Below are 18,286 nucleotides of genomic sequence, written 5' to 3' on the forward strand. Positions count from 1 at the left end.
AGGTGAGATCTTGCATGGAGCCCCAGGCCGAGGGAGACTGACAGTACTATTGTGTTTCTTCCATTTGCGAATAATCGCACCAACTGTTGTCACCTTCTCACCAAGCTGCTTGGCGATGGTCTTGTAGCCCATTCCAGCCTTGTGTAGGTCTACAATCTTGTCCCTGACATCCTTGGAGAGCTCTTTGGTCTTGGCCATGGTGGAGAGTTTGGAATCTGATTGATTGATTGCTTCTGTGGACAGGTGTCTTTTATACAGGTAACAAGCTGAGATTAGGAGCACTCACTTTAAGAGTGTGCTCCTAATCTCAGCTCGTTACCTGTATAAAATATACCTGGGAGCCAGAAATCTTTCTGATTGAGAGGGGGTCAAATACTAATTTCCCTCTTTAAAATGCAAATCAATTTATAACATTTTTGGCGTGCGTTTTTCTGGATTTTTTTGTTGTTATTCTGTCTCTCACTGTTCAAATAAATAATAATAATAATATAATATGCCATTTAGCAGACGCTTTTATCCAAAGCGACTTACAGTCATGTATGCATACATTTTTACATATGGGTGGTCCCGGGGATCGAACCCACCACCCTGGCGTTACAAGCACCATGCTCTACCAATTGAGCTACAGAGGACCTACCATTAAAATTATAGACTGATCATTTCTTTTTTATTATTATTATTATTATTTTATTTTTTTGGGGGGGGGATGGAATAGCTTAATATTGCAGATAGATTGTATCTTCTGTCAATGTAATTGTCTGCATCACTTCCAATCCCCCATTTCTTTTTCTTATTTTTTTATTTATTATTATGATTATTTATTTTTTGCTCCTGAACTTCTTCTACTCTCAACCTCTCCGATCATTATCATGATGTCCATCCGGTTTGCTTCTATATGCCATATCTTTCTAACTGTGCTCTTTCCCAAAAGCTCCCAACATACAACCTATATACTTATTATGGACACAGTATGCTTACATTATTAGCTATCTTTGTTATTATTTGTTGTTATTTGTTATTAGCCCCATCCTTCAACTCTATTCAATACCTCCCATCTATCTCTTAACACCATCCATATAGGATTTCTATTTGCATATATATTTCAACCGTACTGTGATGTTTTACAAAAGTTCTGAACCTTTCTATTCTCATTGCTTCTACAGATTGTGAATTAAAAATAAACATTTTTGCTAAAAGTATTATTATATTATTGATCGATTGACTATGACTTTTCAGATCACCCAGTAATGCTATGTGCAAGATTAGCTTCAGGTAAATATTGCAATCCTTTAGCCATTCCTGGACCTGTGTCCAAAAACAAGCTACAAATGGACAGAACCAAAACAAATGATCTAATGATTCTGTCTCTTCACAGCAAAATCTGCAGAGCTGGGAAGATTGTATCCCCCATAAAAATAACATTCTATTGGTAGCAAGAATTTTATATAATAATTTAAATTGAAAGATTCAAATTTTTGAATCTGGTGTCGTTTTGCGTGTCAGTTCATAAACACTATGCCATGGGATCGGTACGTCAAAGATCTCTTCCCAACTATTTTGCAATCTATATGGGACGGCTGTCAATCCTTTGGTCCTTAAGTGAAACTGATATACTTTTTTATTTAACACATTTTTCCTTAACCAATTATGTTCTTTAATGCAAGGCCGACAGACAAGTTCCTTACTTTCTCCCCCATCCACTTTCCTCTTCCACTTTTGCGGTAAGGCTGCAATTATTTGGTTGTAATTTTGGGTAGAGCAGACATTTCCATATGTTTTTGTTAGCTGCATGTGCGACATAACTCCACCAGTCCTACCGATGATATCATTTACGAAGATTATACCTTTTTTAAACATTCTGTCAAAAAATAAAGGTTTTTTGTCAATTAGTATATTTGAATTTAACCACAATATTTGTTGCATTATTTGTTCTGTCGTTTCTGGAGGATTAAATTGAAATTGCAACCAACTTTCTATGGCTTGTTTTAGAAATAGTGATATTTGGGAGATGATTTCCTTTTCAAATAACTGCAAATGAGTTGTTGTAATCTGAATAAAGGGAAAAAGGCCTTTCTTGAACATTGGGTGAGACAATCTTACTAATTTGCTTGAGAACCAGTTCGGATTTAAGTATAACTTTTGTATGACTGAAGCTTTTAGTGATAGGTCTAATGCTTTAATATTTAATAATTTCTGTCCTCCGAATTCATATTCATTATATATATGCCCTTTAAATTTTGTCTGGCTTGCCGTTCCAAATAAAAATGAATATTTTTTTCTCATATAATTTAAAAAACTGTTCGCTAGGCGTAGGCAAGACCATAAGCAAATAGGTCAACTGGGATAATACTAAAGAGTTAATCAGGGTGATTTTTCCACAAATTGACAGGTATTTTCCTTTCCATGGTAGTAAGATCTTATCTATTTTTGCCAACTTTCTATTAAAATTTATTGAAGTGAGATCATTTATTTCCTTAGGGATATGTATTCCGAGTATATCCACATCACCATCAGACCATTTTATTGGTAAACTACATGGTAATGTGAAAAATTGTATTTTTTAGTGATCCAATGCGTAATATAGTACATTTGTCATAATTTGGTTGTAATCCAGAGAGGTTAGAAAATGTATCTAGATCCTCTATGAGGCTGTGGAGGGATTCTAGTTGTGGATTTAAAAGAAAACATGAATCATCAGCGTACAATGACACCTTTGTTTTTAAGCCCTGTATTTCTAATCCTCTGATATTATTATTGGATCTGATTTTAATAGCTAACATCTCGATGGCCACAATAAATAAATATGCCGATAGTGGACAACCTTGTTTCACTCCTCTTGACAGTTTAAAACTTTCTGAGAAATAGCGATTATTTACTATTTTACACCTAGGGTTACTATACATGATTTTGACCCATTTTATAAGAGATTCTCCAAAATTGAAATGCTCCAGGCATTTATATATAAACCCCAGTTAACTTTATCAAATGCCTTTTCGAAGTCTGCTATGAATAGCAGGCCTGGTTTCCCTTTTTTTTTTTTCCCATAGTGTTCTATTGTTTCCAATACTTGCCTTATATTATCTCCAATGTATCTTCCATGTAAAAAACCTGTCTGATTAGAATGTATAATATCCGACAATACCTTTTTAATTCTATGCGCTATACATTTTGCTAGGATTTTTGCATCACAACACTGAAGTGTAAGGGGCCTCCAATTTTGTAAATGGACTGGATCTTTATATTTTCCACTTGTATCCTGTTTCAGTAATAATGATATCAGACCTTCTTCTTGAGTGTCAGATAATCTACCATTTACATAGGAGTGGTTAAAACATGCTAATAACGGTCCTCTTAGTATATCAAAAAAGGTTTGGTATACCTCGACTGGTATGCCATCCAACCCTGGAGTTTTCCCAGACTTAAAGTCTTTAATTGCATCCAGAAGTTCCTCCTCTGTAAATTCACCTTCACATGAGTCTTTCTGTGTGGCTGTTAATTTGACATTATCAATAGAAAAAAAATCTCTACAATTAGCTTCAGTTAGAGGAGATGGAGGCGACTGAAAATAAAACATATGCTTAAAGTACTTTGTTTCTTCCTTCAAAATATCATTTGGTGAATTATGGGTGACTCCATCAATTGTAACCAGTTTCATTAAGTTCTTTTTGGTAGCATTCCTATGTTGAAGATTAAAAAAGAATTTTGTGCATTTTTCCCCATATTCCATCCAGTTTGCTTTATTTTTATAATATATTACACTTGATCTTTCTTGAATAAGTTTCTCCATTTATTTTAGTTTTTCCTCTAATTTATTCTGAGCCTCTATGTTACAGTTTTTATTGCCATCTATCTGTTCTGTTAGACTTTCTATTTCCTTTCTTAGTATAAACTATTTTGACCGAAATTGCTTTTGTTTTCGAGATGAGTACTGAATTGCATGGCCTCTAAAGGCACATTTAAAGGTGGCCCATACAATAAGGGGATTCGCTGTACCTATGTTATGTTGGAAAAAATCAGTTATAAATTCCTTTGTTCTAATTATAAATAAATTATTATCCAATAGGCTTTGATAAAATTTCCAATATCCTCGCCCACGTGGAAATTCAGTAAGAGTAATGTATATGCCTATTATATGATGGTCCGACCGCATTCTGTCCCCTATCAACACTTTTTTTTACTTTTGGTGCCAACGAGAATGAGATAAGAAAGAAGTTCTTTGACAATTTGCACATTCGGATCGAAATTACTATTAATTAATATCATCACCCCTTTTGAATTTCTTTGCCCATGGGAGAAGTATATTTCCCCCCCCCCCCCCATTCTTTTTTCCACGCTACTTCATCTCGAATTGTTGAATTAGTTTCCTGTATACAATATATATTATATTCCTTCTCTTTGAGCCATGTAAATATTGTTATTCTTTTGTTATTATCAGCTAAGCCATTACAATTATAACTGGCTATACTTATTTCACCATACACCATAATGAGATACAAGTTTCAAGTCTATTTATCATTATATATGTTTGTAAATTTACCAATAAAAAATACCGTAATGATTGAGTGTCCATATAGCTGTACCGTGATATTTGCATTGCTACGGAGTAACCCTTCAATTGTTCTCCACTAATTCCCCCGCTAAAGCCCCTCCCCATCCCAAGTTGAGCCGTCATCCCAGTGATCAGCATCCCACCCACGTCCCTCCGGATCCCTAAGGCCCCGAGAGGCCAGGACCCATCCATCGAAAACAGCACACAGTGCCACCCACAAAACAGAAGCAGATTAACCGCCAAAAGCATTTCCAATGCTTTCACCTATATATATATATATATATATATATATATACATATATATATATATATATATATATAAAACTATTTAAAAAAATATATGCATATCCTATTTTCCATCATTATCAATTAATATGCGTAATAATGTCGGCAGTTCACGCGTAGGATTCTAACATATAACCCGGATTGCCATTGTATTACATTTAATTCATTGACAAGCAATTATTATCCTAGCAAATAATTAGAATAGACTGATCATTTCTTTGTCAGTGGGCAAATGTACAAAATCAGCAGGGGATCAAATACTTTTTCCCTCACTGTACACTACCGGTCAAAAGTTTTAGAACACCTACTTTTTTCTTTATTTTTACAATTTTCTACATTGTAGAATAATAGTGAAGACATCAAAACTATGAAATAACACATATGGAATCATGTAGAAACCAAAAAAGTGTTAAACAAATCAAAATATATTTTATATTTGAGATTCTTCAAATAGCCACCCTTTGCCTTGATGACAGCTTTGCACACTCTTGAATTCTAAATAAATCACAGACAGTGTCACCAGTAAAGCACCCCCACACCATCACACCTCCTCCTCCATGATTCACGGTGGGAACCATACATGCAGAGATGATCCGTTCACCTACTCTGCATTGGCGGTTGGAACCAAAAATCTCAAATTTGGACTCATCAGACCAAAGGACAGATTTTCACCAGTCTAATGTCCATTGCTCGTGTTTCTTGGCCAAAGCAAGTCTCTTCTTCTTTTTGGTGTCCTTTAGTAGTGGTTTCTGCACGTTGATGACTTCACTATTATTCTACAATGTAGAAAATAGTAAAAAAATAAGAAAAACCCTTGAATGAGTAGGTGTGTCCAAACTTTTGACTGGTACTATATATATAGCCAATTGTCTTTGGGTTCTGGTTCCATAATACAGTGCCTTGCAAAAGTATTCATCCCCCTTGGTGTTTTTCCTATTTTGTTGCATTACAATCTGTAATTTAAATGGATTTTTATTTGGATTTCATGTAATGGACATACACAAAATAGTCCAAATTGGTGAAGTGGAATGAAAAAAATAACTTGTTAAAAAAAATTATAACAAATAAATAACGGAAAAGTGGTGCGTGCATATGTATTCACCCCCTTTGCTATGAAGCCCCTAAATAAGATCTGGTGCAACCAATTAAGTCACCTTCAGAAGTCACATAATTAGTTAAATAAAGTCCACCTGAGTGCAATCTAAGTGTCACATGATCTGTCACATGATCTCAGTATATATACACCTGTTCTGAAAGGCCCCAGAGTCTGCAACACCACTGAGCAAACGGCACCATCAAGCAAACGGCACCATGAAGACCAAAGAGCTCTCCAAACAGGTCAGGGACAAAGTTGTGGAGAAGTATCAGGGTTGGGTTATAAAAAAATATCCAAAACTTTGAACATCCCTCAGAGCACCATTAAATCCATTATTCAAAAATGGAAAGAATATGGCACCACAACAAACCTGCCAAGAGAGGGCCGCCCACCAAAACTCACAGACCAGGCAAGGAGGGCATTAATCAGAGAGGCAACAAAGAGACCAAAGACAACCCTGAAGGAGCTGCAAAGCTCCACACCAGAGATTGGAGTATCTGTCCATAGAACCACTTTAAGCTGTACACTCCACAGAGATGGGCTTTACGGAAGAGTGGCCAGAAAAAAGCCATTGCTTAAAGAAAAAAATAAGCAAACACGTTTGGTGTTCGCCAAAAGGCATGTGGGAGACTCCCCAAACATATGGAAGAAGGTACTCTGGTCAGATGAGACTAAAATTGAGTTTTTTGGCCATCAAGGAAACCGCTATGTCTGGCGCAAACCCAACACCTCTCATCACCCCGAGAATACCATCCCCACAGTGAAGCATGGTGGTGGCAGCATCATGCTGTGGGGATGTTTTTCATCGGCAGGGACTGGGAAACTAGTCAGAATTGAAGGAATGATGGATGGCGCTAAATACATGGAAATTCTTGAGGGAAACCTGTTTCAGTCTTCCAGAGATTTGAGACTGGGACGGAGGTTCACCTTCCAGCAGGACAATGACCCTAAGCATACTGCTAAAGCAACACTCGAGTGGTTTAAGGGGAAACATATAAATGTCTTGAAATGGCCTAGTCAAAGCCAAGACCTCAAACCAATTTAGAATATGTCGTATGACTTAAAGATTGCTGTTCACCAGCGGAACCCATCCAACTTGAAGGAGCTGGAGCAGTTTTGCCTTGAAGAATGGGCAAAAATCCCAGTGGCTAGATATGCCAAGTTTATAGAGACATACCCCAAGAGACTTGCAGCTGTAATTGCTGCAAAAGGTGTCTCTACAAAGTTTTCTCTTTTTTGGTCTTATTTGTTGTTTGTTTCACAGAAAAAAAGTATTTTGCATCTTCAAAGTGGTAGGCATGTTGTGTAAATGAAATGATACGAACCCCCAAAAAATATATTTTAATTCCAGGTTGTAAGGCAATAAAATAGGAAAAATGCAAAGGAGGGGGAATACTTTCGCAAGCCACTGTATAATCACAGAATACAGTGTGTGTGCGTGTGGTAGCTAGCGTGGGCAGAGAATCCCAGGCTGCGCTATACAGAGCAGAACTGAACAGTACTGGGAGATGTGGCATTTAAAGAGCTGTGCCAGGCTGTGCTGTCTTTATTATTCTAAAAGAATTACTGTTATTATGTGGAGGAGTGACTGGCAGTCACGACCAAAGATAATGAATGATGATTACGGCCCACATGCATAGCAAATGCACCCTATTCTCTATATAGTGCACTACTTTAGACCAGGGCCTATATGGCTTACCTTGCCTATGGGCTTTTACCTTGTCATAGTGCTCTGGTCAAACGTAGTGCACTATAGAGGGAATAGGGCGCCATTTGGGATGAATACACTGAATGATGATTACATCTCGGAGGGAAGAGAACAGAAAAGCTTCTATATTTATCTGGCCTGGATGTTTACTCCACTGTGACATAACCATCAGGGTGGATGGACATGCAGCTAAACAGGTCAAAGGGGATTCATTAAAAGGGGGACAGGAGAGAGAAAGGATTTATGTTAGTTGATGTTAAGTCAGTTTAAGTATAGAGGAATAAAACTGTGGGTTAATATGGACAGATAAATTAGGTTCAGGCAGGGAAGCAGGTTCAAACTGGTAAGAGGGACTTATTTCTGACACTGTATCCAGAGTGTGTTTTTCAGCATTTTGTGTCCTTTTCTATGCTAAGTCTGGATCGTGCTCGGTGGGTAGGAAATGGGGAAAACGTTTGAAACTGAGTGAAACGAGGAGATAACCTACTACCTCAACGTTTCAAAATGTTTTGCTACAGTGTGTCCTACTGAACATGACCATGCACTTGTATTCTGTCATGTAAATGGAAATTAAGTTATTGTATCGCATTGTGACGCAGTGTTGTACTTACTGAGGCTCTGTCCCGAGACTGTCTAGCAACACTGAGGGGCCGACGACCTTCTGGTACACCCACTGAAGAGAAGAGGAGAGAGGAGGAGAAAGAGAGAAGAGGAGAGAGGGAGACAGAGAGAATGAGAGGAGGAGGAGAGAGAGAAGAGAGGGAGACAGAGAGACAATGAGAGGAGGAGGAGAGAGAGAGAAGAGGAGCGAGGTAGACAGAGAGAGAATGAGAGGAGGAGGAGAGAGAGAGAAGAGGAGACAGGTAGACAGAGAGAGAATGAGAGGAGGAGGAGAGAGAAGAGGAGATAGGTAGACAGAGAGAGAATGAGAGGAGGAGAGAGAGAGAGAAGAGGAGAGAGAGGTAGACAGAGAGAGAATGGGAGGAGGACAGAGAGAGAGAAGAGGAGAGAGGTAGACAGAGAGAGAATGAGAGGAGGAGGAGAGAGAGAAGAGGAGAGAGGGAGACAGAGAGAGAATGAGAATGAGAGGAGGAGAGAGAGAGAGAGAGAGGGAGGGAGTGAAATAGAAAAGGGAAGGAGAGAGGAGAAGAGGAAGAGAGAGAGAAAGAGATAAGGAGAGAGGAGAGCGAGAGAGAAAGACAGACAGTGTATCGTTAGACGTGATTTAAACATTAGGACAGATTGACAGCAACACAACAACACTCTCCCACACACACAACAGCTGTGGCTGGAGCACGCCAAACACTCTACAGTCTACCAACACAATCTAACTGACAAGTATTGGGCTAACAGTTACCCCTCTTCTGTAAACAACTACAGCAAACTTTGTGAGAGTAAATCTAGCCCTAACTGGGTTACAGTATTGTATAATTATACGGTATTACTGTATACTATCAGGGAATTGGCTGAGATCCTATTTGAGCTGCTAGAGAAAACCTCTGTTCTCCAATGCTTTGGCAGGAAATCATACAGAATAGAGGATTTTGGATTACATACAGTAAGTGCACCCGGCCATCCCACCCTCCTTCCCACCCCCTGAACAATTTCATTGGGGCAATGCAGCAATTTAGAGGGTTTACAGTAAACATCGTCTATCTATCATATACAGTTACTAGAGAGCTTGTGGAGGAAATGGCAGAGGAAACCACATAATTAAATATAGAGCACAAGTATGATTATTTATTATATATCTATATTGTGGAAACTCTCTCTGTCAGGTGAGGTAAACCAGTATGTCTCCTTACAGCAAGAGGAGCCAAACTAACAGTTGTTGGCAACCACTACATCCTGAATGGCACTCTATTCCATTTATAGTGCACAACTTTTGGCCAGAGCCCTATGGGCCCTGGTCAAAAGTAGTACACTACATAGGGAATAGGGTACCATTTGGGACTAATGTCCTGCTCTGGGGAAATGCAGTGAAAACCCACTTATTTCACTGTAGTTCTTTCACAGCTGTAGTTCTTTCACAGCAAACAAGCAATCATTACACAGGTTAAAGAGAGACATATAGAGTTAATAAGTGAGATGGTGAGAGATGGATAATCGGTGTTAAATACAGAAAGAAAATAAAAAGTATTGCAGGTACACATTACTCTGAAGCAGTAGCATTGACCAATCCATCTCCCACAAAAGAGAAACCCAGAATGAACACGGAACCTGATGAGAACAAAAATGCATTGAAAAAAATTAACAAATAATAAAATAATTAAGAAATGTTGAGCAACTGACTGTTCACAACAAGCCAACAACAAAGTCAAATGAGAAAAGTAGAGCAAATTTGTTTTTTATTCTAATAAAATGCAAACACTGAACATGACAAACAAATGCAACAGAATAAAAATTGATAGATTAACATAATAATTGATAACATTTAACAAAAATAGAAGCTGAAAATGACTGTAAGGATGAGTTAACTGTAAAGCACTTTGTGAAACTGCTGATGTAAAAAGGGCTTTATAAATACATTTGATTGATTGATGAGATGTGAATGTTGATGTTGATGTTTGCAGCCACATTGCAGATGATTAGCCTTCCTGGCCCCGGCCAGCAGGGTTGCGTTCCAAATGGCACCCTATTCCCTATTTAGTGCACTACTTTTGACCAGAGCAGTATGGGCCCTGGTCAAAATTAGTGCACTATATAGAGAATAGAGTTCCATTTGGAACACAGTCCAGGAATGGTTGGTCACCTGTAGGTTTTCTCCTAGCACAGGGGTGGGGCTGGGCGGGACGCGGGTGTCGGACCGCAGTAGGCTTTAACATACTCTTCCGGGACGGCGAGGAGCGCATCGGAGTCTCTGCTTTCTTAGTCAGCTCAGTCTTCTTAATCACGGCTAGCAGAAGGAAGAGGGAGAGACATAGTTGAAGAGAGAAAGGGAAAGACGTACAAGTAGCATAAGGAAGGAAAGGATAGTGTGGTTAGGAGGTTAGGAGAGAACCACCCACCTGATTCCCAGGTAACACTTAGCTGAGATCTTAAAGGCTTTTAAAGATCATTATCTTTGCCAATTAGAATGAAAGAGAATAACTAAATCTGTCAATTAATAATATATAACTACAAAGAACTATATAGAAATGAATAGTGTTGTTGGTTTCCAAGACACATATCCAGCCTAGTCCTGGACTAAAACGCTATTTCAATGGAGATTCTTCACTGAAGTGTCCGGGAAACTGGCCCTGTAGAGTAACAAACTGAGCGGAAATCTACACCACTTAAAATTAGACAGAATTAAATAAGCTGTCAATAATAACGAATAACAAAAAATTATTAACAAAAATAAATGAAACAGAGTTACAAACTAATTTGATACTGTAAATCGAAACCTTTTTTCTTCTTGACGTCCTCCCTGTGGATATAGACCGGCTCCTTGTGGATGGGTTTACGTTCGGGGGTGGAGACGTGTCCCTCGCGCCCTTTCACCCGTCCCACTTTAGCCTTGAGCTTCACTGATTGCTTCTCCTGCTTCTGCTGCTGGGGAGTCTTCTCCTTCTTGACTGGTGGGGCTGGGACCCGGTCGGCTCTCAGGGGCTCGATCTGCTCTGTAGCCATACTCTTGTCATCATCCACATCTACAGTGCAGAGATCTAGGTATAAAATAGACATGATAAGGTCATCATGCAGTAGTACTACGGACACAACACAATATAAGGGAACAACACTCATAAATTGGGTATAACAGTGTTAACGTAACTTTGTTATGATGATGAAATATGAAGTCTTCATTATGAAAAGGTTGTAATAAACATGAATATGTGCTTGTACTATTGCATTTTCTAACCTCTGATTATATAATTATTAGTGGTCATTGAAACGTCATTTATCTGTCATTGAAACATGTATTATGGGATTATAACAGAGAGAAATCTCACCTTGAGTGTCGACCCAAGAGCTGTCTAGGATGGAGTCGTCCATGGTGGTCTCGTCTCTGTCGTAGCTCTCTGTCTGTCCCTCCGTCTCTGTCTGCACCTCCTTCTCGGGGGAGGCCTGCACCTCCTTCTCACGGAACTCCTCTGAGACATCCCCCACCTCCTCCAGACTAGCTGCCTCCATGATCTCCACCTCCTGGGACTCCTCCTCCTCCTCCTCTTCCTCCTGCTCGTGAAGAGCCTGTGGTGTCTCAGGCTCAGGCGGAGCAGAGAAACGCACGCTGTGTCCTGGCTCCTCGCCCTCGTCGATGGTCTGGACTACAGTGATGAAGTCATCTTCTACGGTCACCACTGACTCTATGGCAGCTCTGGGTTCTGGAACGTCATCCACCGCTGCTCCTGCTAAAACTTCACCATCTTCCTCTTCCTCCTCTTTGTCTTTCATTATATTATTCTCAATCTTCTCTTCTTTCTCTCCAGGCTTTGTTGGATTTATCTCTATCATGATTTCCTCTGGTTCCACTGCCTGCTCTATATCCTCCTCCTCCTCCCCCTCTTTCTTTTTATTTTCTTCCATGGTCTTCTCTTTGACCTCTACAACCTGCTCCTTCTTCAGCTTCTCTTCGCTAACTTCCCCTTTCTCTTCTTCTGTGGTGCTCACACCACCACCTGACACAGACGGAGACGTCGCCATGATGTCAACCTTTGGAGGCGTTGTCTGGCCTCCCGTCTGTTTAGGTTTCTCTGTGTCCGTAACTGGAACCTTCTCTTCTTCTGTGGTGCTCTCCACGGAGGAGGCCGGGGAGGGCCTGGCGGGCCTGCTGATCCTGTCCTTGGCAACCCCAGTTAGTTGGTAAACATCTTCAGCATCCACCTCCTCGTACGCCTCCTGGTGCACCAAGAATTTGTCCTTCACCTTCTCCCTTAACTCCTGCAGCTCTCGCTCCTCCTCAATGCTCAGGGGCCTGTCCTCCATCTCCAGCCGGCGGATCTGCCTCTCGTAGGCAGCCATCTCAGCGTCTGTCTCTGGTCCCTCGGTCTCTGCCTTTCCCTCCTCATCCAGGGTGACCATCACTGTAGGAGTCACAAAGGACTCTGCTGACTTCAGAGGTGAAGCCGGTTTGTATTTTTGGTCCTCCATTGCAGATTTTTCATGGCTGATCTCTTTGTTGTCTTTTTCCTCTGAAGCGGAATCTTTCCGTCCCACTTGTTTGGCTTCTTCCTTTTCTTTGGAACCATCGCACGTAGCTAACTGACTTGTCTTCTCGTCTTCGGCTAGTTTGTCTCTGGCGTCGATCTTCAGTTTCTCCTTTGCCATCTTTTCCTCCAGAGCCATAGGGGTGAAGCGCTGGGGCGGGGAGTCAATGGGACTATGGAGGTCAGCAGGGGAAGGCATGGGCCCTGAGTACTCACTGAACACACAGTAACCCAACTCCTCCAGCTGGCTCTCACTCTTGGCAAGACTCTGGCTCTGATTCTGGTCCCCCAGGACCAGGTTGGCCAGGGAGTCGCTCCCAAAGCCTTGGGCGTCTGCAGGGACGGATTTCCTCCTCATGATCTCTGGGTCATTATTCTCAGAAGCTAGTCTAGACCTGGTGCCTGCAAGGTCCAGCATCTCAGGTAGGTCAGGAGCCATGACTGTCCCGTTTTTGTAGTAGTATTTGGGTGGAAAGGGAGACTCCGGGGACTCTGACCCCTGGGGGCTGGTCTTTTCGCCGGGTATCTCTGCTGTGTTGTGGGGAGGAGACGAGGAGTCAGACGTTACTGAGGCGGCCGTCTCCAGGATCAGGGGAGGGAAAGGCAGGGGCACCTTCTCCGCAGACAGGGTGGTAACTGGGAGATAGTTGACAGACTCATCCAGACTGCCACTGGTAAAAGACATGATGTCCGTGGCCAGTGGGGAGAAGTTCCTAGGTAGACCCTGGCCGCTGGGATCCATCGATCCAATCGTAATGTTGAGAGAGTAGCTTCTCTGATCCAGGGCCAACTTCCCGGGAGAAAGCCTACATTCGTTACTCCTGTCCAGGGCCGGTAAGGTATCCTTTTGATATCCCATCGGACTCTTTTTGGTGTACGGCTTCTTCTCCACTGACTGTGTTTGTGCCAGCATGCTGTAGTTGATCTCAGGGGGTGACGGAACTGTTGGGGAACTTCTCCCTAAGCTCTTCTCTTCTCCTGCTGTGCTCAGTTCATAATAACCTTCTGCTGCTTGAACCCCCTTGGATCCCTCGTCTGCCTTCAGGGCCGAAGTCTCGAAATAAGACGACATGCCAGATTTGTCTTTGTTAGAGTCAGAGGAGACACCTTGACCTTGATCTTTGTCTTCAGCTGTAGTGAACCCAGACCCTGCAACCGTGGTGAGGTTACTGGACTCAAGAACTTCCACTGACGGCTGCTTCTCTGAGACTGTTTTAGGTTCATCCGGTATAGACATTTTGATAGGCTCTTTGGCTTGGCTCTGGATGTTAGAAAGGAACGGGGACGGAGAAGCCATGTCCGTTTTGGGGCACAGGGGTGGTGCTGCGTGGTCCCCACTGAAGAAAGCTGGACACTCTGGTTCAGTGGAGTCTGGTCTGAGGGATCCACTCCTCTCACTGCCTGGTTTGTCTGTGTCCATCTTCAAGTCTGTAAGTTAAATCTTTAGTAGTTTGTTTGGTTTTGCTTCAACATTCAGCTATTAATTGTAAGCTATTTTGTTTTAGGACAGCCATTTTAAACAGGGCCGGCCATACTATCACAGACACAGGCAAAGCTCTGCTTACTGTTGCACAATATAGAGGGCATCGCACGAGGCAGGACAGGAGCACGAGGCAGGACAGGAGCACGAGGCAGGACAGGAGCATGAGGCAGGACAGGAGCACAAGGCAGGACAGGAGCATGAGGCGGAACCCATGAGGCAAAACCCACTTACATATGGACGGAACAGAGGCATGGAACGTGATGGAACATGATGGAACCGGAATGACGGAACTGGAATGCGCAGGCAGCCATGGTGTTGATGGATGAGAAGAATCAAACAATGAGGAATGGAATGGTTTTCCGACCAGTGACGACTAGGCAAAACTAATAGAAGTAAAATAATAGCCTTTCTGTCATTCTGTCAAGTCTTAGTGAGAAATCATAATGATTTGCATTTAGCTAAATATCTACTTTACACCATGATTTATCAGTGTGTATAGAATAATTTGAGCTTTGATTAATTAACATCAATACATATTTAACTTTTAACTTTGAGGATATACAATAATTGGAGGATATACAATAATTGATCATCAAATGTCGTTGTTAGTATAAGGTTTTTAAGTTCAACAAAAAAATGTACATTGAACATTAGGAACAATTATAGAATAACACTGTATTAACACAATATCAAACAGATGAAAACCAGTGAAATGGCACTAGAAAAATACAATAAAAACACTCTGATATTATTACAATGACAGCTTAAGGAAAGCTGAACCAAAAATACAGCTGAAACCAATAGAGAACGGGTGATTTACATGATATACAGTACCAGTCAAAAGATTGGACACACCTACTCATTCCAGGGTTTTTCTCTATTTTTCCTATTTTCTACATTGTAGAATAATAGTGAAGACATCAAAACTATGAAACAACACATATGGAATCATGTAGTAACCAAAAAAGTGTTAAACAAATCAAAATATATTTAATATTTGAGATTCTTCAAAGTAGCCACCCTTTGCCTTGATGACAGCTTTGCACACGTTTGGCATTCTCTCAACCAGCTAAATGAGTTAGTCACCTGGAATATATTTCAATTAACAGGTGTGCCTTGTTAAAAGTTAATTTGTGGAATTTCTTTCCTTCTTAATGCGTTTGAGCCAATCAGTTGTGTTGTGACAAAGTAAGGGTGGTATACAGAAGATAGCCCTATTTGGTAAAAGACCAAGTCCATATTATGGCAAGAACAGCTCAAATAAGCAAAGAGAAACGACAGTCCATCATTACTTAAGACATGAAGGTTAGTCAATACGGAACATTTCAAGAACTTTGAAAGTTTCTTCAAGTGCAGTCGCAAAAAGCAAATAAAATAAAATAAAATTATATTTGCCAAATGCGCCGAATACAACAGGTGTAGACCTTACAGTGAAATGCTTACTTACAAGCCCTTAAACAACAATGCAGTTTTAAACCATCAAGCGCTATGATAAAACTGGCTCTCATGAGGATCGCCAAAGGAAAGGAAGACCCAGAGTTACCTCTGCTGCAGAGGATAAGTTCATTAGAGTTAACTGCACCTCAGACTGCAGCCCAAATAAATGCTTCACAGAGTCAGGCCTTCATGGTCGAATTGCTGCAAAGAAACCACTACTAAAGCACACCAATAATAGGAAGAGACTTGCTTGGGCCAAGAAACACCAGCAATGGACATTAGACCGGTGGAAATCTGTCCTTTGGTCTGATGAGTCCAAATTTGAGATTTTTGGTTCCAACCGCCATGTCTTTGTGAGATGCAGAGTAGGTGAACGGATGATCTCCGCATGTGAGGTTCCCACCGTGAAGCATAGAGGAGGAGGTGTGATGGTGTGGGGGTACTTTGCTGGTGACACTGTCAGTGATTTATTTAGAATTCAAGGCACACTTAACCAGCATGGCTACCACAGCATTCTGCAGTGATACACCATCCCATCTGGTTTGCGCTTAGTGGGACTATCATTTGTTTTTCAACAGGACAATGACCCAAAACACACCTCCAGGCTGTGTAAGGGCTATTTGACAAAGAAGGAGAATGATGGAGTGCTGCATCAGATGACCTGGCCTCCACAATCACCCGACCTCAACCCAATTGAGATGGTTTGGGATGAGCTGGACCGCGGAGTGAAGGAAAAGCAGCCAAGCAGCATACGTGGGAACTCCTTCAAGAAAAGCATTCCTCATGAAGCTGGTTGAGAGAATGCCAAGAGTGTGCAAAGCTGTCATCAAGGCAAAGGGTGGCTACTTTGAAGAATCTAAAATTTAAAATATATTCTGAATTCTTTATCACTTTTTTGGTTACTACATGATTCCATATGTGTTATTTCATAGTTTTGATGTCTTCATTATTATTCTACAATGTAGGTGTGTCCAAACTTTTGTCAGGTACTGTATAAATGAGACATCCATATGGGAAACAACACTGGCAGAAAGACACTGAGTGATAGGTTAACACCAATGAGACATCAACACATCGATAGGTAGCATCAGAGACTGGAAAGCATGGTCAGGAGGATCGGCAACATTTCATTAATACACGAAAAGGCCGGCCTCAAAAACTGCAGCTAGAAACTGAAAACACAAGCAAAGAGAAAGCAAAAAGAAAGAAATCAGGAGGAAAGTTTTTAAACATGTCTCCTAGCTTTTCACCGTCAAGCCTGTGTTGCCTTGCAGCCTTTAGCAGAGCGTAGAGTGGGGGGCAACTTTGAGCCATTCCACCTCATTTAATCACTGATGAATTCCCTTTTAAGCCTAAAGATTCTTATTGTCTATAAACAATACAATAACATGCATCCTGGGAAACCAGAAAGAGGGCAGACAGACACACCTTCATCAAGGCTCTCCTCCTGCCCCTCAGGCACTGCCACCTCCTCCTCAACCTCCTCCTCCCTCCCGTTAGGGCCATCAAGAGCGGCACTAATTGCCTCGGCCTGCACAGGGGGCACAGCCTGGGCCTCGCCTACAGCCTCAGCCTGTTCTAATGGCTTGGTTGGGGGGCCGTCCAGCTCAGGCTCATCCCCACTCCACAGCTCCTCAAGAGCAGCCACGATTTCTGCTGCTGCCCCTTCCATCTCCTCATCCTCCTCCTCCTCCAACATCAACACCTCTTCCTCCTCCTCCTCCTCCTCCTCCTCCTCCTCTTCGAAGGTGTCTGTAAGAGCCTCGACAGTCTCTACTTTGCATAAAAGAAGGGGAGAGGTGGACAGTACACATCAAGACTATGGGTTGGCAACACAGACTTGAGTTACATGGGTACAAATCGGTGAGACACTTTCAGCTCTGTAAAGGTGGCTCACAGATATAGATGCACTGCTCACAGATGTTGTAGCGTATGAGTGAGTGACGTTTCTCCCATGGCCATGTGATTTGTTTGGGTTTGGACTGTATGGATGTTTTGGATCATAGAGTTTAAGCAGGCAGAGGATTTTCTTTATATTAATAATATCAAATAATCCTGAAAGATAGACAGGTACCGGTCGAGCTCACTGTTGAATGTTCCTGCAGTTTTATTGAGTGCAACTGTGACAGAGAGGACCCAAAAGTCTTCATCAGGCTCTAAAATAATCCTCACCTCTGTCTGTCCAATCTGCTGTGGCTCTATGTTATCAAAAAGGCACACAATGACCATAGTCCCTCTCTCTCTGTCACACACACCATGCCAACACACCACATCAGGTTATTTCCATTCAAATGTACATTTATCAGTAAGAAAATGCATGCATGATACGCTATAACAGTCTTTTGCAAGCAAAGTTGTGTAGCTATACATACATTTTATACATAATATACTAAGTGGACATTGCCTTCCCCTTATCAGTTGAGAGAAGAGCCACAGAAACATAAATCCCATTCCCAGCTCATCCAAGTTCTGTAACCATTTTCTGACTTGATGTAGGCAGTGTAGGCACTAGGCAGAGAACGTGTCCTTTATCACTGTTCTAGGATCAGTCCTCAACCCTCCAAACCCAAACCATTAGAAGATAGAAACAGATCTAGCCCAC

General features: G+C 41.4%; 1 protein-coding gene across 1 annotated transcript in view; it reads right to left on the reverse strand.

Moving 5' to 3' along the window:
* The window catches only part of map2 (microtubule-associated protein 2), a gene marked incomplete at both ends in the record, with an annotated part of 53,061 nt that overhangs the window by 20,764 nt on the left and 14,011 nt on the right, over positions 1 to 18,286 (reverse strand). The window contains 5 exons of the mRNA XM_084179265.1: positions 8,246 to 8,311; positions 10,391 to 10,534; positions 11,025 to 11,285; positions 11,571 to 14,192; positions 17,113 to 17,457. Of these exons, the coding sequence (XP_084035391.1) occupies positions 8,246 to 8,311; positions 10,391 to 10,534; positions 11,025 to 11,285; positions 11,571 to 14,192; positions 17,113 to 17,457 (3,438 nt within the window). The remainder of the gene's footprint in view (positions 1 to 8,245; positions 8,312 to 10,390; positions 10,535 to 11,024; positions 11,286 to 11,570; positions 14,193 to 17,112; positions 17,458 to 18,286) is intronic.

The sequence above is a fragment of the Coregonus lavaretus genome (assembly GCF_964263955.1).
Source record: "Coregonus lavaretus genome assembly, chromosome: 16".
Taxonomy (NCBI): Eukaryota; Metazoa; Chordata; class Actinopteri; order Salmoniformes; family Salmonidae; genus Coregonus; species Coregonus lavaretus.